Source organism: Melozone crissalis, unplaced genomic scaffold (assembly GCF_028551555.1).
Source record: "Melozone crissalis strain CALT ecotype California unplaced genomic scaffold, PUWL_Pcris_2 ptg000042l_1, whole genome shotgun sequence".
NCBI lineage: Eukaryota > Metazoa > Chordata > Aves > Passeriformes > Passerellidae > Melozone > Melozone crissalis.
In genome coordinates, this window is record NW_026535820.1 from 27,149,459 (window position 1) to 27,173,140 (window position 23,682).

Here is a 23,682-nt window from a genome sequence, read left to right on the forward strand (position 1 = left end):
AGCTGTAATTTTGACTGGTTTTGACATCAGTAATGGGTTTTAATACCCTTGGAATCCCTTTGGGTTAGTAATCAGGTATCAGATTAGGAGTTTTAATCAAATAGAGAAACAGAGACAAGTGTCAGCAGGGCAAAGGATTTTGATTACAGAAGGTGTGCCTTCTAGGATGAGCAGTGTGGAAGCTGTACTCCAAAAACAGGGTAGGCATCTTTTCAGATGGATGTTCTTTCAGGAGCTGGTGGGAACTGGGTGAGTAAGGAATTCTCGCCAGATTCACTAACAGAAGCTGTTTGTGCAGGGATACTGCTTTGGGTGAAACTTGTGCTGGGGGAGTTTTCCAAGGTGGGATTTTGGTCAGCCCAAGGAGACTGGCTCTAGAATAGTTGGTTTGTGCATTCAGACCTACGAGTCACTAAGGTGTGTGTAAGAGCTTAAGTCTCAGTCTGTGTAAGGTAGGTGCCTAGTGGCTTTTTTATTCCTTCCCCTCCCTGTTCTCTCTGCAGCAGAAAAGAAGCAAACTCAGTGCTGATCAATGCACACTGAAACATTGACTTTCTTCCTCTTTTTGGCTTTTGAAAGGAAAAGAGCTGCTGGTTAGTAGTAGTAAGTAATGCTGAGAGGTAATAAAATACTAGCCATTAGTCTTTGGCATTATTTTGTACAAAAAGTCCAGTTACTTGGGAAAATACTTGCAATGAATGTAAATATTCTGTGGTCCCTAACTGCAGGGATAAAAGTCTCTATTCACCAATAGCACTTATCTGAGCTGTTATCTAATCCAGTGATAATCAGAAGAAAACAGTGAATTGAAGTTGTTATATCAGTACTGACTCGTATGTTCTGTGTATTACAAAAATAAGTGCTTTTGGAATCTGCAGTGTTTTAAATGTTGTTTGACAGGGGAGAAAAAAAAGAACTTAAGTTCTCTATATCAGCATTGAAAAGTATGTATCCCCTTGACTGTCTTTTTTTTTTTTTTTTTAATTGGGCTAATACTTTTTTTCCTTCATTTTATTTATAGTGTGTCTTTAAATTTAATGTCAGAACTAGAGAAAAGAAAGTCAGTGTGCATGGACACGACTCTTTTATTCGTGGTTGAACTTTGAAGCTTAGCTAGCTTTTGCAGCCAGGCTTCGATACTCCTGGCTCTGCAGAAATTTGACCTTGCTCTGGGGATAGCTATCTTAAGGGCTTTGAGTTTGTGTGAATCTGATAGAGCACATTACTTCATACAGACAGTGAAAATTTTATCTTTGATCCTGTCTGTGTGTAACAATTTATACACTGATGTGAAGTTGCTCAGCGTAAGGCCCAATTTTTTCATGTGCAGGCCGAATGCAATGTACAGTGAGGAGTCCCGTTGAGTTAAATGGCTGCTCACAGTTAATTAATCTTTGTTGGGTTAGGACAGAATATTAGCAAAATCAGATCGTTTAGGGCTAAGTGTAAAATGATTTCCTGCTACTAGCAACATTATTTAAAAAAAACCCACGACAACCCCGAACCAACCATCTTCCATTGTGCATCAGGACAAAACAGTGTCTGTCTAAAAACCGCCATTAATACATTTGCCATCAGATTCATTGGTTGGGGTAGTGAGCCGTTTCTGTCTGCAGGTGATGAGAGTGTAGGTGTAGGAGAAAAAAAGCATTTCCTGATCTTAATCATGAATAATTAAGAGGCTCTCTCATTTTGACCCAAAATGAGAAAATTTGCATGTAGACTAAGTTTTGTCAGAACTGGTCTAGTCCTGTAAAAAGGTTTTACTCTGACAAGTCAGGACTTTATGAAAAAGATGGCTAAACAGCTTTGCCTATGCAGTCAAAATTCTGTTCCTATTCTGGTCAGTGTGCATGTTGTGCAGTGTTAGGGTATGTGCCTTCTTACAAGCACCCTTGGACTTAAAAGGGTGAAATTAGAAATTTATGTAATGTTTCACCTTTTTTAGGGGAAACAAAGTGGAAAAGTAATTTTGTGAGATTAGCTGGAGATAATACTCTCTCTACAGGTGTGTTTACCTGGTGTATTTGACAGTACTTTCAGCACAGCCGTGTCTCCTATTTCCCATGTGTGGATAGACTCTAAACCATAAAGAAGATAATTAATTTACTCTGTTCTTATTGGGCCTCCTGCCAGTGAAATTGGGAAGGGAAATATTTTAAATAAGCTGTGTTTTACATTCTTATTTTCTGAAATGCAGAGCTTGGATTACTTTCTGCAGTGGGTCCTAAGACCTTGGAAGGGCAGCCAGGCCAAACACATGGGGGGATCAGTGGGCACATAGTGCTTGGTGCTTGACTATTACAGATTCTGTTACTGGAGCATATTCCAGGAGAGACTACTTAATTAGAGGTACTTAGGATTATTGCCCCTTGGGCACCACCTCACTCAAGATCCCCCCAGTCTTTAAATATGGAGAAGGAAGTTCTGTTCCTGCCTTCATCCCCTGCCTTCTGGTTTGTTGTGTTGTGCTGGCTTGTCTGTAAAGTAAACCTTACTTTCTGTTTCGCTGATTGGATCTCTTTTCCTGGCCATGAAAGTCTGATCCTTCTTTTGCTGATACTATTTGACAATCTGAGTCGAATTGTATCTCATTAAATAGTATGTGAGTTCCAAATTAGAATTGAGGTGCAACTATGTAAGAGTGTGTTCCTTATGCTTGATGTACTAAATGCTCCTTGCCTTTAAAATGGATTCCCAAGTGTGTGTGAGTGGATTGTTGTCACTATTATTTATTTAGGACCATAGATACTAAGTGGATATTGGGCCTGTCATCTATATGAAGGACAAAATGTATCTGCAGTGAAATATGAAATTAAATACAAAAGGGTGTAGCTAAAAATTTCCTTGTCATTTGCCCATACAGGTTTCACAGACTGCAAGCAGTACAGGCTGCATTTCCCAGTGATGTAAAAGTACAGGATATAACAGCTTGCTAGGTAGAGCCCTCTTTCAGAATGTAAGATAGCCATGGTAATTTTCCACTTCTGTCCTTTCTGTATGAGGGCTACTCTGAACACCAGCCTTTCAGTTGCTCTGTAGTGTGAAAGGATTTCTATTCCTTCTTCTAAAGCCATTCTGAAGATTAACAGAGCTGAAAATCATCTAGGTAGTGTGCCTTTCTCATCCTGGTGGAGTAAGCAACTGATCCGGAAAGGGAAAACCTGCATCTGACTTTCTCTCCCAATTCATCCTGCATCTGAAGCTGTTGCTGCACAATAGGATATATTAAGTGAGACTCTCTTTTCGTGGTGTCAAGGATCACTGCCAGAGTAATTAGACTTTGTAGTTTGATTTCCATTTGTGCAAGCTCCTTATGTGATCCAAAGGAATTCTATGATCATGCTTCCACTTCTCATGATGTCCATAAAAAGAAGTGGTTGGCACTGAATTTTATGTGGCATGGTTCGGGGTGATGATAGACAGTATTAAAAATGTAGATAAAGGTGTTAACCACAGGGCAGCCACTGATACTGTTCTTTTAACACTAAGTACTACTGCTTTTATATACAAAAAATAAGACTAAAGGCTACTGAGGAGCTTTGAGTTAAAAGAAAAAAAAGTCTCTGAAATTCTGATACTTCCTTGATTAAGCTGCTCCCTGTATATGAAGGATTTTCAAGAACAACAAATGTCCACATGTCTGTGAAAGTTTTAAGGAACTTGGTTGTTGTAGTATGCCCAAAGTACTTGCAGCTCCTGTAGATTTTTAGAGGGACTGCTTATGCTTTGATACTGAAAAAAAAAAGAATTCTAACTTGGACAAAAGCCAGATTTTTTTTATTTTAGGTAAGAGTAGTTACAGTTCTGACCTTTGCAGTTTGTCAAAATGTACTTGGCTTTCAATTGTATTTTTGGAAAGCAGGCCATCAGCCTCAGTCAGATCTGTTGTTACAAGCAGGATGGGGTGGGGGTTGTGAGAATGCTTTGTGCCATGCTAGTGACACCAGTTTAGCCAACTCAGAGGTTGTATCATTCAAAACTTAAACTCTGGGCCTTGGCATATTTGTTAGTCTGAATTTGCTTTCTTTGCAGGTTGTACTTCAATCACCTTAATCAATGGTTTAGAACTAACCTTGAAAGGTGTTTGAGTTTTGCTGTGCTTTTTTTCCCTTTTTTTTTTTTTTTTTTTAGGGAAGAAGGGGATTTGTTTTATTTTTTTGTTACCATTCTCCATAACTTTGGTGGTTTGCTTTTATTTTTTCTGCATTTTTTTAATGTCTTTGGCTACGTATCACTGATGGATTCTCTGCTCCTCATCCTGCTACCTGCTACATCTTGGTACTGTAACATGGGCTATTCTCTTGCTTACTGCTTTGATAAATAAAACAACTGGCTGAAAGAACTTTGTGAAATATCTGCTGAATTGTGAAGTTTTAAAGGAAGTAGAGGACAGTGATAGAAAGTTTACTGAAAGGTTTGGTATATTTCAAAAGAATAATGAAACCCAAGATTGTATGTTTGACTTACTCCTCCATTGTCAACAAACCTCTGAAAGGGACCAGAAGAAGTTTACGTGATCTCTTGCAGCACTCGGCACTTTGCTGTTGCAGTCAACTCCTGGCGCTGCTGTTGTTTGGTTCTGCTGCCATCTTAGAGAAGTGTGGGAGATTTCAGATTTAGGTAGGGTAGGTGTTTTCTCAAAACCCCAGCAGCTCTCACCCCTTTCCCCATAACTCCACATTATGTGAATTGAAAATTTAGGTTTCAGAATTAAACTACCTTCTTTTTGCCTGATGGTGCATGTTATTCAGCTTATGAATCCATCTAAAAAAAGTGAAAATTAATCTTTCTGTGTTCTGACTCGTGAAGTGTTGAATAGAGCATTGAGTGCCTGTGCACTAACATTTAAATGTTGGACAGAGAGACAGCAAAAATGTCCTTAATGAAGTCAATAATTCTGTCTGGAATTTTGAGTTTAATTAGTGTCCTGTAAGTAAATGGTAGGACTATACATTTTAAAGGATGTTGGAGAGCAGCATTAATGTAAACATTTTTGTCCCACATGTGAAAGAAGAAAGAGAATTGGTTAGGAAACTCTTCTGGCTTTTCTCAACTTCTGAGTTCTAGGGCTTTGAACCTTAATGAAATTGTCTACTATGTTTCCTATAGAAACGGTTCAGATAAAGGATATAAAATTACTTTTCTCACTATGCTGTTCAAGAGGGAAAGCACAAAGGATTTTTTTTGCTGAGAGAAGTTGATTGTGATTATTTTAGTGCTAATGTTTTAAATATTCAAGAAAGTAAAATTGTTAGTGGAACTTAGAGGTAATTTTTTAAAGTTTAATATTTTGCACTGCTGGTTTCTTAATGCAGTGATGTAAAAAGTATCTCCTAAGCCTTTTGCTTTTTAACAGTAGATCAGAATTGAAAAACCAGTCACAGTAACAAAATACTTTTACTTCTAGTGAATGTAGGTGGTATCTTTAAGATCAGAGGTAAACATTTCTATGTTACAATGAAACAGTTTATGTGAACATCATCTCTCTTGAGAAATGGACATGTTTCATGTCACTTTTCTCCTTGCTTTTCAAAATACTTTTGAAAGTAAAGTAAAGCTTTCTCTACTTTCCAGAGAAAGCTTTTCCTGTGTTTAGAAATGTCCTTGGATTTTTGTATATGTAAGAATATATGAATTTTTGCCATGGCTGCTCTCTTAGCTGGGACACTGCCTTTCTGCTTATTTGATAAAACTTGGTTGGGCAGCCCTCGTGGGACTTCAGGCCATGCACAGAAACCTTGCATGGTTGAGTTTTCTTTCTATGGGAAGCAATGCTAAAACAAACAATAGTCTCTGAATGTGTGTTTAACTCTTGAGCTTTTTTTTTCTTGAACTTTTGAGAAGTGACTAGGGAACTTGGCTTCTTGAATAGAAGCCTCTTACTTTGTGTGAGACACACTTTTGCAGTATTTTATGTATTTGTTGTTATTGCAGGGATTAGAATGACCTTGGTTGACTAAATATACTTATTGTTTAAATGTAGGCAATGCCTTTTCATCCCAGGCCTTTCATAGTTCACTGAATATCTATTTCTCTTTTCAACGAGTTTTACTGAAAGGATGCATACACTTTCAAATTATGCATATGTTATATGTGTATTGTAGTAACACAATTGGTTATTGCTTTGGAAAAATGTTGCTGTCTTTAGTTAAAAAAAATTGAATTAAATATATGATAATTTCACAAAATTAACTTTTCTTTCACAATGAACACATGAATTATATGAGTTGTTGGTGTTTGTATTCTGTTAGAATTTTCCATTGTTAGAGCTTAAAGATGTGAACTGATTTAATGTGCATAAGAAAGGAAAGCCATAGAGGCCGGAGTCTGCAGGTTGAAAACTTATAAAATCGGAGTTGTATGGCAATTAGATGCCTTCATGCAAGGTAAAGAGTATCCAGTACTGACAGTAAACATTTTTATATGGTCTGGAGGGGAATGGTAGGACTTTTGTGACATCTGTGTAGAAAATACATTGTATTTCTCTGATAATTTAGTGAAGGAAGTCCCAAAACAGAGGTCAGTGCTTTTTTCTCTGCGGTTCTGGGGACTGTGCTTATTAGCTGCTTCCTCCTCAGCCTGCTTGGAGATTTCTCTGCATGTGTGAACTCTGTACAGATGTTGGGGAAGATCTTTCCACTTTGATTTCTCTTTAATCAAGGCACTGTGTTCTTTCCCCTCAGACCATAAATGAGTTCATTTAATCCTTCCATTTATGTCGAGGGTTAACTGTCTCATAAAGAATTGCTGCATCTTAGCTTGACTTGAGAGGATAGTGTTATCTTCTAAGGAAAGGCTTTTATTCTTATTGAAAATGGCCTGATGGAGGCAGGTGGCGGTGATAGCAGTAAAAACATTGGAGATTCTACCTGGCCATACAAGTTGCAAGGGTCATTCAGTCTCAATGAAAAACTGTACTGGGGAGGTTAATTTGGAGTCAGCCTCAGTCATGAGATGCAAAGCAGAATGGTACAAGACAGTGTAAGGCTGCAGTGGATTGCTGTTTGCTCGGGCCTTCCAGAAGAGCTGAAAAATCGGAAAATGAGTCTTCCTGCAATTACACATTCTCCAGCTGCAGAACATGACTGTGCTGCATATGGCAGAAAAACAGAATCCTCTTTTTCTGTGTAGTGAATTATAAAGCCAGTCCTATCTTGAAAGCTTTTTCAGGTACCTGTGTTTCAATTCGTGTACTTGGTAGACAGGTCACTATAAAATATATTTATCTTTTAGAGTTTAACAACGTTTCTTTTGTTCCTGCTGGAATACATTAGATAACTAAATTTGAATTATTGCTTGAAGAATTTAATTAGTATGTTTTTGGCATACTTTTTAAAAGGTTAGGTTTTTTTTCCTATCTGGATATTTTGAAAGGAATTTTATTACCTGGAGCTAATTTGTGCAGAATTTTTTCTTTTTCTTTTCTTTTTTTTAATATCTTTGATGCCAGGTGGATGTTATTTGTAGGAATAAAGGCCAATTACATATGGTCCTGGTTGTCTGTCAGATTAGCTTAAATGACAAATGTAAGGGGAAAGGTGAGCTGTTTACTACTTACTGGTGAAGATACTTGTTTTACAAACATGGGCTATGAAGCCACCTGTTGGCTAGATAGTGTGGCAAGTGAGGTGTTTAAAAGTTATGTTTAACTTTGTTTCGGGGTTTGTTTGTTTTGGGTTTGTTTTTTCCCTTGTGAATGTGACTTCATAGCTTTCCTGATATGTTGTTTTCTCATTTTTACTCCTGAAGAAGAGACTATCCCATGTTGCACCTTAAAGAAAGCAAAATTATCAATCAGATAGCTTGCTTGGTGCTATAGTAATTTAAAACTACTTCCTTTGTCTTTATTTTCATATCAGGTGACTGGGACAGGCAGAAGCAAAAAAAGATGTCTATAACAAATGAACAACTTGTAATTTAGGGAGAATGACAATATTTAAAAATTTGTAGTATAGTGACATATGTAGTGATGCTGTACAACCCTTATAATTTTCAACAGAAATGTGAATCACAGAATATTTTGAGTTGGAAGACACTTGAGGTGGGGTGAGGCTTCCCCCAGTGCAGAGCAGAGTAGGACAATCCCTTCCCTTGCCTGCTTGGTGATGCTGTGCCTGATGCCCCCCCAGGACAGGCTTGGCCCTTCTGGCTGCCAGGGCACTGCTGACTCAGGTTCAACTTGCCATTGACCAGGTCCCTTTCTGTGGCACTGCTCTGCAGCATCTCATTCCCCAGTCTGTCTGTACATCCGGGATTGCCCCATCCCAGGTGCAGAATCGGGCACTTGCCCTTGTTCAACTTGAATGGCTGGTGATTGCCCAGCCCTCTAACCTGTCAAGGTGTCTCTGCAGGATCTCTCTGCTCCTCCCAATTTTGTGTCATCTGCAAACTCGCTCAGTATCTCCTCCAGTTCTGTGTCCTTTTATAAAGTAATTTATAAAGATGTTGAAAGAAGCACGGGGCTGAGGATGGAGCCCTGCAGAGCCCCACTGGTGAGAGGTCGCAGTCTGATGTCGCCCTATTCACTATAGCCCTTTGTGTCCGACCCGTGAGCCACTTCTCACCAATCCCATGCTGTGTTATCCAGCTGTGTGCTGGGCGTTTTGTCCAGAAGGATCCTGTGACAGCACCAAAAAGTACTGAAGTCCAAAAAGATAACACAGTTTGCTTCCTTTGATCACCTAGGTGGGTTACCTTGTCATAAAGGGAAATCAGGTTTGACAAGCAGGACTTTCTTCTCATGACACAGTGTCCTGGCTGTGACCAATGACTGAGTTGTCCTCCAGATGTTTTTCAGTACCTCCTAGAATTATCATTTCTGTAATGGTACCATATGGTAAGAGGTTTCTCTTTCGATTACTTTTCCTGTATTTTCCTCTTTCTCCTTACAATTTCTTCCCTTTTTTTTTCAAGTGATTTTTTTCCCCTGGAAGCAGGAAACAAATGTGTAATGTAGCATTGGGTATTAACTGAGTGGTGTATTTCTGTATTGCCCTTTTGGTACGTGCCCCTCGTACTTTAGTGACAGATGTTTGGCCTGAGAAGTTGAATGTCTGTTCTGACATAGCACAGTAGGAAAAGATCATTCATGGTACCTGTTTAATGTCTCCTCGTCAAAATATTTTTTTTGCAGCAGGCCCTTTTCAGCTGTCTTGGTTCATGTTTTGGAAGCTGTACACAGTAACAAGGTTTCTGTGCTTGCTGTAGAAACACCAGCCTGAACTTTGAAAGCGAAACCAAAATCGATATAAGTCAACGTGAAGTGGTCCTATTTAGCTGCTGCATGTCTGCTGAGTGTTTTCTTTCCTTTTTTGGGAAGGGCTGGAAAAGCGTTTCTCACAATTATATTATTTTGTCACTAACATGAAGAGTGGTCAGATTATTGCTGACCACAAATAAATCACTTTGAGAGAATGGTCTGCTTTACTCTTTCTTTCTGGCATATGCTTTGAACAGATGGATAGCATTTCTAAAATTATGTTTGGAAATGTATAACTGAGGATTCAGAAACCAAACTGCATTGGGTTTTAGTACGTGCACCCATACAATTACATATATTTTGTTCTTTTCAACATACATTCCAGCATTTAGACATTTATGCATACTTCTCAATAAATATAAGTGCAGAAATGCAATTTTATTTTGTTTTTACTGTGTTTTTCCTGTTCTTCCTTTCATTTTCATGATATTAATTTCAAACATTTATGTTGTTCTCAAATACGTAGGCACAGAATCTGTTCCTTGTCATCTTACAGCAAAAATATTTCAAAATTGATTCCTTTTACAGAATATGATGTTGGTCTGCATTGTAAAATGAAATGCTGGTTTGTAGAGCATTACAGTTTTGCAGCTTTTCAGACTCCTAACATAACTGTGTTATGGTTTAAGAGGATTGCATATATATCCTGGATAACCATAAATCCTCATTATCAAGATGAGGCTACCCCATACCTTACAATGGAGGGGAAACATTTTGGTGTAATCTTCTGTCAGGATGGAGTGGGGGATGGACCCTTAGTTGGAAAGGAATTCTCATGTATTATCTCCCAGGAAGTCTAACCTTTGCTTATGAAGCTACTTAATTTTTGCTGACAGGCAGTCTGCTGCAAGGCTGGCTGCTGCATTCTGGTAAAATAGCAAGAAATGAAAAATGAGGCTTACTGAGCATTATTCTCACTCTTCATCTGCTTCTGCACAGCTATGTGAAAACTAAAAGCAGAAGTTTATTTGTAGTCAATGGATGGGATTTCCTGCAGTGAAACATGTGAACACATCAGGTTTCTTTAGCGACTTCTCCCTTCTGATTCATCAAAAATGCTCTTTTCTCTTTTTCAGCTCCTTGGCATACACAGAACTGCTGGGGTTTTTTTTTTTTTTTTTGTTTTGTTTTTTTCTCCTTTTTCCCTTGCTGTTAATCAGGGTCTTAGAGCCAAATTGTGGTTTCATTTTCCTGGTAATTTTTCCACATTCTTGAAACAATTTGTTAGCAGTATGCTTTATTATCATATGTTTGCTTAAAAGAACATGATGAAAGGTGGTACTTGTGATGTCTTTTAGTAGATGTATGCAAAGTACAGTCTGCTTATTTCCCTGTTTGGGTGTTGATTCTCAGTTTGTGAGAGATCTAGCAGGAATGGCTCAAGTGGTTACTGGCTGTTATCCACCCAGCTTCCCTGGAGTTTCCTCCTCCAACAGCAGCTCTGGTGTCACGATGTTGTGTGTGTTCTTGAGCCGATACCAAGTGGTGCTGACTTCAGTTTAACACCCCCACGTTAGTGTGCCCTTGGTAGCTCGGGAGCAGATACAGATCCCAGCCAGCCATCCTTGGGTGACAGAGATGTAACCTTGGCTGAGGTCTGTTAATATTAGTAACTAGGTTTGGCTGTTGTAGTGACGAAATTATTATAGTTACAAGTTTGTATATACACATACGAACCATACTAGAGATGCCATTTAACACCCTGAAGTTACTCCCCAGAGGGAAATCACCAATCAGATAGAAATATTCCATTCTGCAACCAAATAAGGGAAAGAACAGGACCTACTGCAAGCACTCATGGATTAAATAGTGTTAAAACAAAGAAAATGAAAAAAAAAAAAAATCAAGGAAATCTAAATGTTAAAGGGCATTCTTTTTCAACAGCAGGCCAGGAAAAAGAAGTCAAGGTATTTGGGCTTTTCCAGTGGCTTTGTTCCTGGTTTTACATACTTTTAATTCCCATAATCAGAAGTGACAAAGAAGAATTTCATTGTGTCAAGTTTTCATTATTAATTTACCCCATTTTTCTATGTATTACCAAAGGTGTACCTCGGTTACTCTCTGCTAAAGGTTGGTAGTGATTAGGGTTACCCTGTCCTGTGTTGGAACAGTAGTGCACATGGACTGTTTTATGTTTAAGTTCTGTAAAAGGAGGAAAAAAAATAGGAGAGATGATATGGCTAAATGACACAACTTACTGTTGGTTGGTTGGTTTTCAATTATAATCTGTATAAAACCTGTTCAATTACAGTGCCCTGCAGAGAGATTGACCATACTTTCCTCAGCTGCTCCAGTCATAGAGGGTAGAAATTTAAATTTGTGATGAGTAACTCATGGTTCAGATGTTTGATTAGTTAGCGTAAAAATAGGAGGCTTTAAGTACTCTTGAATTGTTATAAGTGTAATGTACTGTTAGATGAGCTTGTCATCTGTTTTTTCCTTGTTCCAGTTTTATATGAAGTTGTACATCTGAGCCTTGAGCTCACTAGGAAAGCAGGTATGCAAATCAGAAGGGCTTTTATAGAATTTGTTGTCATATTCGGGGAGTGTTCATCCATTAGTGAGGAAGCCACTACTAAAACCATTTACCTTTTTTTCTTGTTTTCAAGATGTAAGACTATGCAATGGAATTTAGATTACTTCATTTAAAGATTCTTCTTACTGAAAAGAAGTATAATGTAGGAATTTATTTGAAGATCAGTGAAGGGAAAAAACCTCACCATCTTCAGTGTGCTTATGGCATGTATAGAGAAAAAGCCAAAAGTTGCATTGTGGTATGTATGTTCTTTTAGAAACTAATGGTGTTGGAAGGTGTTTGAATCTCTCTTTACTTAATGAGTGTGTAGTTTTTGGACTCATATAGCTTGAAACTCTAAGTACATAGCAGGAAATGCCTTGAGTCAGTATTTTGTGTAGTGGTTTGAAGAAAAACTTCCAGTGATACAGACTTCAGTACTGAAGTAAAGTTGATGGGAATGGGTATGGAGACCAACTTCTTAATAATTCGTATTCATAGATTTAGTAACTTTGGAGAAAATGTAGACACTTATGAATTTTCAAAAAACAGCATTTGAAATCTGCATTTCCTTAAGATGCTCTTTTTGACATGCTCTTCCAAAGAATGTGTGACTATATTTCAGTGACAATTTGGGGAAAGCAGGGGAATGAGAACTTATGCTTTTGCAGATTAGAATAGGCTTTGTTATCTGAGAGTAATGAGACCCTAGTGGTTGTCATGTCCAGGAATGCAGAAACTTTTCACTTTTGAGGTATTTTTAGTTATTTTCCTAATACAAATAGGATATTAATATAAATATAAAATATTTATATTTTATCAAAATAGAAATAATTTTGATAAAATTCGATAAATTGAAATTGCAAATGATGTAAGTCTTATGATGATCCAGTAGAAGAATAAAGACTATATATTTCTAAGCAAAAGACAGACTTTTCAGGAATGATGCAGGATGATGTGGGTTAAAAAAAAAATCAATGCTCAACTGTTTCAATTTATGAAAATAAATAAGCAGATTAACATTCATTTTAGAAAAGTTTTCTGAGGTCGCATTGACTAATAATTTGAAGTCATTTTTGTGATGACTTTTAATTTAAAACTTTTTAAGGACAATTCTTTGTTCAAACATTAGTTGTATTTTGCTCTATGTTTCCAGTGTGATGTTTTCTGTCCTAACTCCTTAAAGTTATTCCTGGTTTATTTCTCTTGTAGTGTGTTTTGGCATCATTGTTTATAGTATTTGTCTTGGGAAATGAGTATGCCTAACATACAAGTGTGAAAAAGATCAGAAATTAATAAAGACAGTATAATCAGGCTTTTTTGTTGGTGTACTTTTGCAAACACTGCGTAGAGTTAGCTATGTGATTCTAATCTACTGAAACCATTTTGTACCATCAAACTGAAACTACTCTGAAATGTTGGAATACACAAACTGGATTTGCAATAATTGATATATATATAAAAATTCCATAATTTTTCATACATCAGTGTTGGCCACCATAATAATTAATATACCATTGCATGGCTTGCTTTTCAGGTTTCTAAGAAGCAGCCTGTAAAGTAAACTTGTAGCCCTAATTATGTTCACTAGTAATTTCACATTTGTATGTGAAATGTTGCTCTTCCTCCAAGTGAGGTGTACAAATTTAGTTTTCATTACACATATTTTTTGCATTTTATTGCACATATTTTTATGTGCGAAAGGGGACATGGTGTTTACTGGGTAGTAATTTGGTAGTTTTCATCCAGAAACCTGGCTATTTTGTTAACCTGCATACTATTAAAAATTCTGAGATGCAGAATTTGTGATGAAAGTTCATAAGTTTGAATTTCATTAATCCACATTATTCTGTGTGTTAAGATCTCATTTATTTCTGGATTCAATTAATCTCTCATTGTCAGTCTGTGTGTTCCAGGTGTTTCTGCACATATAGTCACCAGGCTTTGGGAATACATAGGTGGAGTTCGAGTCTGTAAATAGCTGCAAATATCTGCCAGAAGAATTTCTAGAGTTGTCTCTTGTTAGGCTGTCTGATTCACTGTACAGCAGATGGCACTGGAAGAGCACATCGGTGGGAAGCTTCAGTCACGCCGTAATTCTTGCAAAATACTAGTGAAGCTGTTGCTGTGCTGAGGGTTGTGAAGTTGCATAATTCATTTTCATGTATTCCAGGAAGGGGTGCATGTCTGGCCTCTTCTGCTCCAGCTCTGGATGAAGACTGCAATGAATTCTCTACTTGCAAACATATGAGTGTATCATCTATTGAGGGCTGTTTATATAGTGTTTTTAAACACATTGATACCCAATGCAGAATTAGCTGGTGCTCTTTAAGTACGTGCAAAGAAGGAGATGTATTGGGATCAATTTGGATATCTGACTTCAGGGTGTATTTGTTTCCTCCCACCCTGGATAAAATATGTGTAGGAGGTATCATAGGGCGGGCCACATATGGACAACTTATTTAGAGACTTGCTCTCATGATGTGAGTATGTCTGGTTTACTTTGAAGAGCTTTGACCTGGACTGTCACTAGATTTTTATCATCTTCTCATGCATGAGTGAACTGGGCTTCTGGATAGGTACATGTTTTTTATGTGCTTTACAGTTGATCATCAAACCTTTCTTATATCTTGACATGAGTTTTTACAAGAATACAACTAATAAACCAAGCATTTTATAGAATCCAGAATATACTGAGTTGGAAGGGACCCATCAGGGTAATTGAGTCCAGCTCCTGGCTCTGTGCAGGACAGCCCAAGAATCACATCATGTGCTTAAGAGCACTGTCCAGACACTTCTTGAACTCTGTCAGGCTTTGTGCTCTGACCACTTCCCTGGAGAGCCTGTTCCAGTGCCCAGCCACCCTCAGTGTGTAAAACCTTTTCCTGGTATCCAACCTAAATATCCCCTGCTGTTTATATCACCTTCCTGCTGTTTCCTTGTGTCCTGGTACTGGTCAAAAGAGTGATGAGATTGGTATCTGCAGACAGTATCTTCCACAAGGAGGGAGGGACATTTCTGGAAAAGTGGAAATAATAGCAGCTTGTGGATGTCAGAAGCAGTTGGAGAGCACTGGATTTCACAGGTGGAGCTAATGTGATAGTTCCCAGGCTTCTGGTACTACATACACAAAAGCAGAGTTAACTTTATCAAATGAATCAATGCTCTGACTTTGTTAGTTTAGGAGAAGGAATGCAATCCTGAGGGTGTAATTTTCACTCATTTTGTAGGTTAATTTGGTTACATATGACAAAAAGAGTTCTGCAAATTGGAAAGGTGGCAAAATGCAAATGCTTTAGGATTAGAAAGTCAATGACATTTTGAGTCTCCTTTTAATTGACACGTAAGTCTCCCTTTATCTGCACTTGTAGGAAAGTAAACACATAGTCTCTTAACCTGTGAAAATTCATACCCATAACTCACGATTGTGTTCACATTGTGTCTCTGGAGGATGGTATTTTAGTATTTCATGACTCCTGATACAACAGGCATCATGTTAGAAGTGGAAAGTAACTAGTGAACAATGAAATACTGGTTCTGGTTTTTTTAAGTCTTAATACTCATTTATAGCAAGTAATTGATTCTTAGACTTTTGTCCAGGAAGTGTTCTGGTCATGTTTGTTCTTTGCTGGTAGAAAGTGAATCAGTTTAGAGACTGGAGAAACCTTTTAGTTCTCCCCATTGAAAGAAAGGAAAGTGTTATTTAGTTTGGTAATTAAGAAAATGAAATGGAAAGATCTGAATGTGCTCTAAAGATGGACTTGGGAAATATCAGAGGTTATAACAAGGACACAGAACCAGTCTTTGAAATTGGTTGATGAGGATAGGACTAGGGTACAACTTAAATAAATCAATCTTTACTGCTTCTGCTTTTTACAGAGCAGTGTCCACCCCTCCAGCAGCAGTTTTACCTAAAATTTTTCAAGGGGTTTTGACGTTCAGAATCTGTAGATGCTTCACATTGCCTTTTAGTTTGCTTTGGATATATCCTTTAGCTTTTGTGTACTTGAGGATCACAGAAGTTGGGCTGGGCAGCAGCAATAGGCAGTGGACTGCTTTTTGGTTATAGTTATCATTGTCCTTCCATGCTTTTATGCAGTTTTTGAATGCTTATTTAAGAAAACGGTATTGTTTAGTTGATAAAACGTATTTCAGGCCATTGCACTGTTTTTCTCGCTTTGCTTATATTGTGATACTCTGGGAGAAAAGTGGGAAGTGTGTATATAAGGGCTCTTTTACTTTCCCCTCAGTCCACCAAGGTTGGAAGATTTCTTGAAAGATTCTTAGAGTCCTTCAGCTTGCCATGCTTAGCCTGGAGCCAGGCTTGCTGCTGCAGGTTGTGCTGCTAACATCGCACTTATTTGGAGGTATGTGGAATAACAGTTACTGCTAATTGTAGTACCCACTTCTGTGCAACTAGCAACTTCCCTGTTTTCTCTTTCCCATGCATTGTCCTTCTCTTTAAAGAGCTGTTTACTTTGGAAGATGTAGCTAAAATTAAAACAAAACAAACCATGCCCATCCAAAGCCCCCCCAAAACACAGTCAAACCTCAATGGAGAATAAAAAGAATCAGAAAGATCAAATTTGTGGGTACTTGATTCTGCAATATGCCAGGTTAGAGCAGTTGTCTGGAACTCGAGAAACTGTGTCCACTAGGTCTTGGTAGAAATACTGGAGGAAGAAGAGCTTTAATAATTTTAGGCAAGAAGAGCCCATTACTTGATTTTCTGTGGCTAAAACAGATTGGAAATCCTTTCTTTCACAGAAGTTCAGGAGGGGACTTGCTGTAAATGTATGTTGCTTTGCTGTTCAGGAAAATCAGTATTTTCACTACAGTTAGTTTTCCTATAAATATGGAATCTTCTAAATATTACTTAACTTTCTTGTGTAGAGAAAGTATAACATTATAAGACCATGTTTTTAGGACCAGTCACAGTTTAACCTCCTAATTCCATTTAGGAATTCTGTTGATTAGACTGTTTTCTGTAGTTTTATTTTCTGTAGTTACTTGTGTGTGGATTTTTAGGAGCCTTTGGAAAGAAAGGGATGTTTATGTGTTTGAAAATTATATATAAATGCATTAAATACATGTTCCTGTGAGTGTAATATGAGGTGTGTGGATGTTTCAAAAACTACTGTGCTGAAAGCAGAATGAAGTTGTGGAAATCTCCACGGCTGATGTAGGAATTTCTTTTTTGAGCCTGATTGTTTCGAAGTCATCTCCCTATTTTTACTTTTATGTGATGCCCATTGTTAAAGTATTGCAGTTTCTGTTCTGCTTGGAGAGGGGAACACCCTTATAGATAATTTTTGAAATATTTCTTTTGTGAATGTAATTGTTTTTTATTTCTTTCCAGGAAATGGCTCTTGAAGTTAAATGAGGCTGGATAAAACACATAAATGAAGCAGAAGCTGTTCTTCGTGTGTTAGGGCTACATCACCGCAAGCACTGCTGATCAGCCAGATTTGGTAACTTGTCATAATGAAGAAAATTAGTCTCAAAACAATTCGCAAGTCCTTTAACTTAAATAAAAGTAAAGATGAAAGTGACTTTGTAGTGGTTCAGCAGCCATCATTAAGTGAATTTGGAAAAGATGACTCCTTGTTTGGCAGCTGCTATGGTAAAGATTTGGCTAGCTGTGAAGTCAATAGTGAAGATGAAAAAGGAGGCAAAAATAGATCAAAAAGTGAAAGTTTAATGGGTACGTTAAAAAGGAGGCTTTCAGCAAAACAAAAACAGAAAGGCAAAGGCAGCACACCATCTGTAAGCTCTGCAGATGATGACACATTTTCTTCCTCATCTGCTCCAATAACCTTCAAAGATGTGCGAGCTCAAAGACCTCTGAGATCCACTTCCCTCCGTAATCACCATTACAGCCCAACTCCGTGGCCACTTCGACCTACAAATTCAGAAGAGACTTGCATCAAAATGGAAGTAAAAGTCAAGGCCTTGGTCCATTCCTCTAATCCAAGCCCAGCACTGAATGGTGTTCGAAAGGACTTCCATGACTTGCAGTCAGAAAATGTGTTCCAGGAACAAACCAATGCGTTAAAAAATACGGAATCTCAGAACGGGGACTTGCATCTTCATATTGATGAACATGTGCCTGTAGTTATTGGATTAATGCCTCAGGACTACATTCAGTATACTGTGCCTTTAGATGAGGGAATGTATCCTTTGGAAGGATCACGTAGTTACTGTCTGGATAGTTCCTCACCCATGGAAGTTTCGACTGTTTCTTCTCAAGTGGGGGGAAATGCTTTCCATGAAGATGAGAGCCAAGTGGATCAGGACGTAGTCGTTGCACCGGATATCTTTGTGGACCAGACGATGAATGGTTTGTTGATTGGTACCACAGGAGTCATGTTGCAAAGCCCAAGAGTTAATCATAGTGACGTCCCTCCACTCTCACCTTTGCTACCTCCAATGCAGAATAATCAAATCCAAAGGAACTTCAATGGATTAAATGGCACAGATGCCCACGTGGCTGAAAGTATGCGCTGCCATTTGAATTTTGATCCTAACACTGCCCCAGGAGTTGGAAGAGTTTATGACTCTGTACAGAACAGTGGTCCTATGGTTGTGACAAGCCTCACAGAAGAACTGAAAAAGCTTGCAAAACAAGGATGGTACTGGGGCCCCATTACACGCTGGGAGGCAGAGGGAAAATTAGCTAATGTGCCTGATGGCTCGTTTCTCGTTCGAGATAGTTCTGATGATCGTTATCTTTTAAGTTTGAGTTTTCGTTCCCATGGAAAAACTCTTCACACTAGAATTGAACACTCAAATGGTAGGTTTAGTTTTTATGAACAGCCAGATGTGGAGGGACATACATCTATAGTTGACTTAATTGAACATTCAATCAGGGACTCTGAAAATGGAGCTTTCTGCTATTCAAGATCCCGGCTGCCAGGATCTGCAACTTACCCAGTGAGACTGACAAATCCCGTGTCCCGGTTTATGCAGGTGCGCTCTTTACAGTACCTGTGTCGTTTTGTAATACGTCAGTACACCAGAATAGACCTGATTCAAAAACTGCCTTTGCCAAACAAAATGAAGGATTATTTACAGGAAAAGCACTACTGAAAGCTTACGGGAATCTTGCATCTTGCACTTTGGGAACAACAACAACAACAACAAAAAGAGATTGAATTACAGTTTACAGACTTTCATTATTATCAAAATCTTTTGCTGCCATAAAAATATTTCATTTTTGTCTGTAAAAGAAAAGTAATGCATTTGGATTTATGTTTGTTTTGGGGGGTTTTGTGTATTTTGGGAGGCTTTTTTTCTTGTTTTGTTTTGTTGAAAGAATGATCTCAAGTTTATTTTTAGAAGTGTGAAATAGCTATCTTTCATCAATGTGCAGATTAATCACAATGTGAATGATCAAATTCTCCTTAATTTCCCCCAAGTCCTTTGCTGCTATCCACTGTGATTTTTATGCATTGAAAGCACATTTCATGTGTGTGTATTCAACGATAAGTAAAAGTCAAATGAAACTTATTGAATGGAATTTTTTTTTCCTTTAAAACAACCTCTGGGAAAAAAAATGATCATGGATAAATAACATATTGGTATTCTAAATTACTGATTTTACATCTAAATTAAAAACTGTTTCCTAGTGTCATAATTAGACATTTCTGTAGAGATATGTCCCAATGTATAGACAGAGCTGTGTGATAAGAACATGGTTATGTGGCATATCTTTGGGAAAGAAAAAGCCTTCCTCCTAAGCCTTGTACTGTCTGTACACTCTTGTGTTTGAGAAGGTTGGTTCAGCCTTCTTCTCGTCTCATTGTTTTGTCCTCTAAAAATGGCCTTTAAAAAACAGTCTATGAAAGTCAATGTATAGTACCTAGAAGAAAATTGTGGTATTGGGGTCTTGTAAAATATTACGTTTTATAATCATGCTATCAGTTAATAAATGAACACCTACCAGGTCCCCTCTTTCTTTCCTTTTCCCTCCTGCCTACTCTTGCAGAGTAAGGGAAGAAAGTTTCCTGGATTTGTGGGAAGACTCTAGGAATTGTTATCATGGGAACATAAATTTTTAAGCCATTTTGGGGATGGGGTAAAACTTTTAATAGGATGATTTCTACCATATTTATGTTCAAGCTACTTGAAATTTTATCATTTCCGTCTTTCTACTTTTTTATTTCACTTCAGAAAGTACAGTAATACACTAATGTCCTTTGGATCATTTTCCCCTTTTTTCTATATCCTTTGAGGAGGAAGGAACAGGACTGATAACATTTTATATGGAGGATGTTTAAATGCATCTCTAAAGTGCTATTCTCCTAGCCTTTCAAATTATTGGGAAGAGATGTTTGGATATACAGTGACCGCAGAATATGTTTCAGTTTGTTGTCATGAAATATGTTTTGACATATGAAATATTGAATCAATTAAGTAAGTGTTTATGATATCTGTCAAAGATTCTGGCATTTGGAAAGCTTACAGTTATTCTAACCTTCTGTAGGGAAAAAAAGACTTTCAGTGGGGAGTACAGGTTCTACACTGTAATGTTTTCATCATGCAAGGTTAATCCATGGCATTTTCCTGTTTTATTTTAGTTTGGTTTTCTTTTCTCCCATGTTTTTATCACTTTTATGAGTTACTTGCTAAAGGGGTCATAGCTGGCTTGGGAAGGAGGCCTGCCTCTGCCTTGCTGAGAGGCCTTGCTTTGCATGCTTCTGCCCCCGTTTTGTGTTTTAAAATGTCATATTCCCCATCTCTGGTAGAAGTGGCTAATGAGTAAAGATCACCTGAGAGAAAAAGTCCATCTTTGATACATCATTCCTGTTTGGGTCATTTTCTTCTCTTTATTTAATCTAGCATTTCTGTACCCTAAAATGAGTCTTTAGAAGTGAATACAGTATTGCTGCAAGGTGGTGCAGTAGCACTACATCTTGGGTTGCCTGAATTGATAGACAAAATTTATATTTTTTTAATTTATTTTTTGACCATAATGTTTAACTAAAAAATAAAAAAAGAAAATCAAAGGTAGATAGAGACTGCCTTTGCTTTTAAGGGAGGGAGAATAAGGATTTCCTCTTTAGTCTGATAAAGTTTTAAGCTTAAAAAAGAAAATAATCTAGAGCAGTCTATACATGTGATTTGTTGGCTCTGCCATGGAGATATATGTATGAAAGAGAGGATTCTGTTTTCTTTTTTTTCCTCTACTGACTTCTCCCCCTACCCAGTCATGTCCCATTCCCCCTCCCCTGAATCAGGATCACTAACTTTATTCAAAAAGGCACAATAACCTATTGTATGGTACAGTGTTCTGATTCTGTCTGTGGAGAGGAAAAAGAAAATAATTTTTATGGATTTCAGATGCATACTTTTGGAAGAAAACCTCTGGCATTTTCTTTACTTTAAAAATTCTTTCCCCATACTAGAGGGCCTATGCATTCTACAGAATCTTTGAAAGATTATAGTATATAAAATATTTTCGTTGCCATTTAATACCACTATTGAATACATTAAACATATGTTTATACTATGCCACATGCATTAATTTAGCAGTCATTGCATTGAAACCTAAATATTTGAAACTATAATATCCTGCTCTTATTGTGGAATTGAAAAACGATCAAGAACACACATGCCAAAATTCTTGCCCATGCCTTTATAAATTTCAGTTGTTCACTCATAGATGATGCTTTTTTAAATAAAAAACTGTTTTAAAACAGCTATCCAGTTTTTGAATTGCCTTCCTTGCTGTGTTGTTCGTCTGTGAACTTAATCAGGTCAAGTTAACTTTGTCATTTCCCCTGCCATAAAGCTACCACAAAAGGAACACTTAATAGTAATTGAGGTCTAGGACATAAGAACCATAGAGCACTTTGCTTCCAAACAAAAAATGGTGGTGATATTTCTACTAAGCTCCAAATACTTTAAATCAGTAGTAAGTAGACACGGATACTTATTTTTACAGGTTCCTTTAATCAGAACCTCACAGTACTTTTTCACAGTGAGGTGTCTGGCCGGCCAGGAGAATGAACTTAGAAAAAATACTTTGAAAATATTAAAGATACTTACAATTTCTTATTATAAAGATTAATATAAAAGAAACACAGTAGCATTTAGTTATGAGTCAATTTAGAAGCACTCAGAATAACCACAAAATTTGTGTTGACTTCTGCTTCATGAAAATTAGAGGAACAAAGTGTCCTTGACAAATAAAAGAACAATGATGGAGGATATTTAGGGGACCTTTGGAAGTAAATACACTAGGAACAAAAGCTAACAAGACTATGGTCCTTATAGAGTAGAAATATGGCTATTTATTCAGCACAACAGTTTAAGGGTTCAAAAGGTATGCTTTTTATGCAATTGAATTGAGGAAAAATAGTTTTAAAAATGAAACTTAAAAATAAAACTCCTTTCAGTGTCTGAAATGATTGACATTACTCATAGCTTTGCTTTACCAATTAGAAGAGTAAAAAATACCTTGTATTTGGAAATAATAAATTTGCACAATTTCCTCTGTTGTTTTTTTAAATTTTGTTTTGTTTTGTTTTGTAAGTCAGTGTTATAAACAACTGTAAGTGATGTGTATTCTTTGATCTATTTGAAGGATATAGCACTTATCCTGCTGTTGACATAGTGAATGCCATCTTTTTATCAAAATGTAATTCTGTCAGAAGGATCAGAAATGCAATTATTAATTAAACTTTTTGTTCTCAGATGCGCTGACTTTGCATTTTGTTAAAGCCAATTTTCTTTCTGTGAATATTGACTGCTGGGCTAAGTAAAATTTGTGCAGTTTTTGTTTTGATGCATTTCATCTGTGTGAATACTGGAATTATAAATTTAAAACAGCATACCAGCAATATATGGGCTATGATGAGAAGTATTTCTCTGTTACTGAACTTTCGAATTCTGAGCTAAGCTATAGATGAATTAATGATTGCCAATTTAATTTCTTTAAATCTTTCTATGACTGCAAAGAATAAAAATTACAGGCATTCTTTATAAATAAAAAATGGCCTAGATGGTAGTTCATAATGGGAAAAATATGGCATTATTGTATCTGGAAAGTGATCTAAATTCTACACAGATAATGAAAAATTCTAAATGAATTTTTTATGAATACCTATTGGGTTAAAGAATTTTTATAGTGATGATGGAGTGCCATGAAGTTAATACTTGCAATCCAGATTGCTGTAGTTTACACTTTTCTCTGTTTCAGACCTGGTGTGCACTATTTGTACTAAGCACACCACAGAGTGAATTATCCAAAGTCCATTGATTTTAATGTGTTTTGGTTTGTAAACAAAATTATAGTAATTTCTTGCACATTTTTGAAAAATAATTGTATAAGGATTTATGTATCTGCTTCTGGATACAGTGTGTAAATAAAAATTTCATTCACAAAAAAGGCTTGTGGAGTCTTCTATACATTAATGACATTCTAAACCAGAAGAAAGTCCTGAGAGACACTGTAAAATTTGGGAATCTGACTTAAACAGTTAAATTTTAATGGTTATTATTTTAACTATTCTGTAATTTTTAATCCTTGCTAGTTGACTTTCAAAGTATTTCTATATACCAATTATTTTAATTTCTAGTTTACAAAACAAAAAATATTTGTCAGGATATAACTAGAATATTATTTTTGAAAGATATGCACAAATACTATATTAACTTAACCTTTTGATCATTTTAGTTGGGTTTTTTGCATTAAAAATTTACAGAATTCATAACCAAAGTCTCCCTTTCATCCAGATTTAGCTCAATGGTAATATATTGCCTCTTGTCTTTCAAGCAACCAGATATTTCTTAGGTAGCTCCAAAATAAAAATTTAGACATTGTATTGTTCTTCATATATTCATTTGATGCTGGGAAGTCACACATGAAAGAGAAGATTGAAGATAAACAGTGTGTTACAGA

General features: G+C 36.9%; 1 protein-coding gene across 1 annotated transcript in view; it reads left to right on the forward strand.

The window, feature by feature from the left end:
- SOCS6 (suppressor of cytokine signaling 6) overlaps positions 1-23,146 on the forward strand; it is a 28,299-nt gene extending 5,153 nt beyond the window's left edge. Inside the window, exons 2-3 of the mRNA XM_054285188.1 lie at positions 16,028-16,144; positions 17,137-23,146. Of these exons, the coding sequence (XP_054141163.1) occupies positions 17,262-18,866 (1,605 nt within the window). The 5' untranslated portion in view covers positions 16,028-16,144; positions 17,137-17,261 and the 3' untranslated portion in view covers positions 18,867-23,146. The remainder of the gene's footprint in view (positions 1-16,027; positions 16,145-17,136) is intronic.
- Positions 23,147-23,682: the final 536 nt, after the last annotated feature.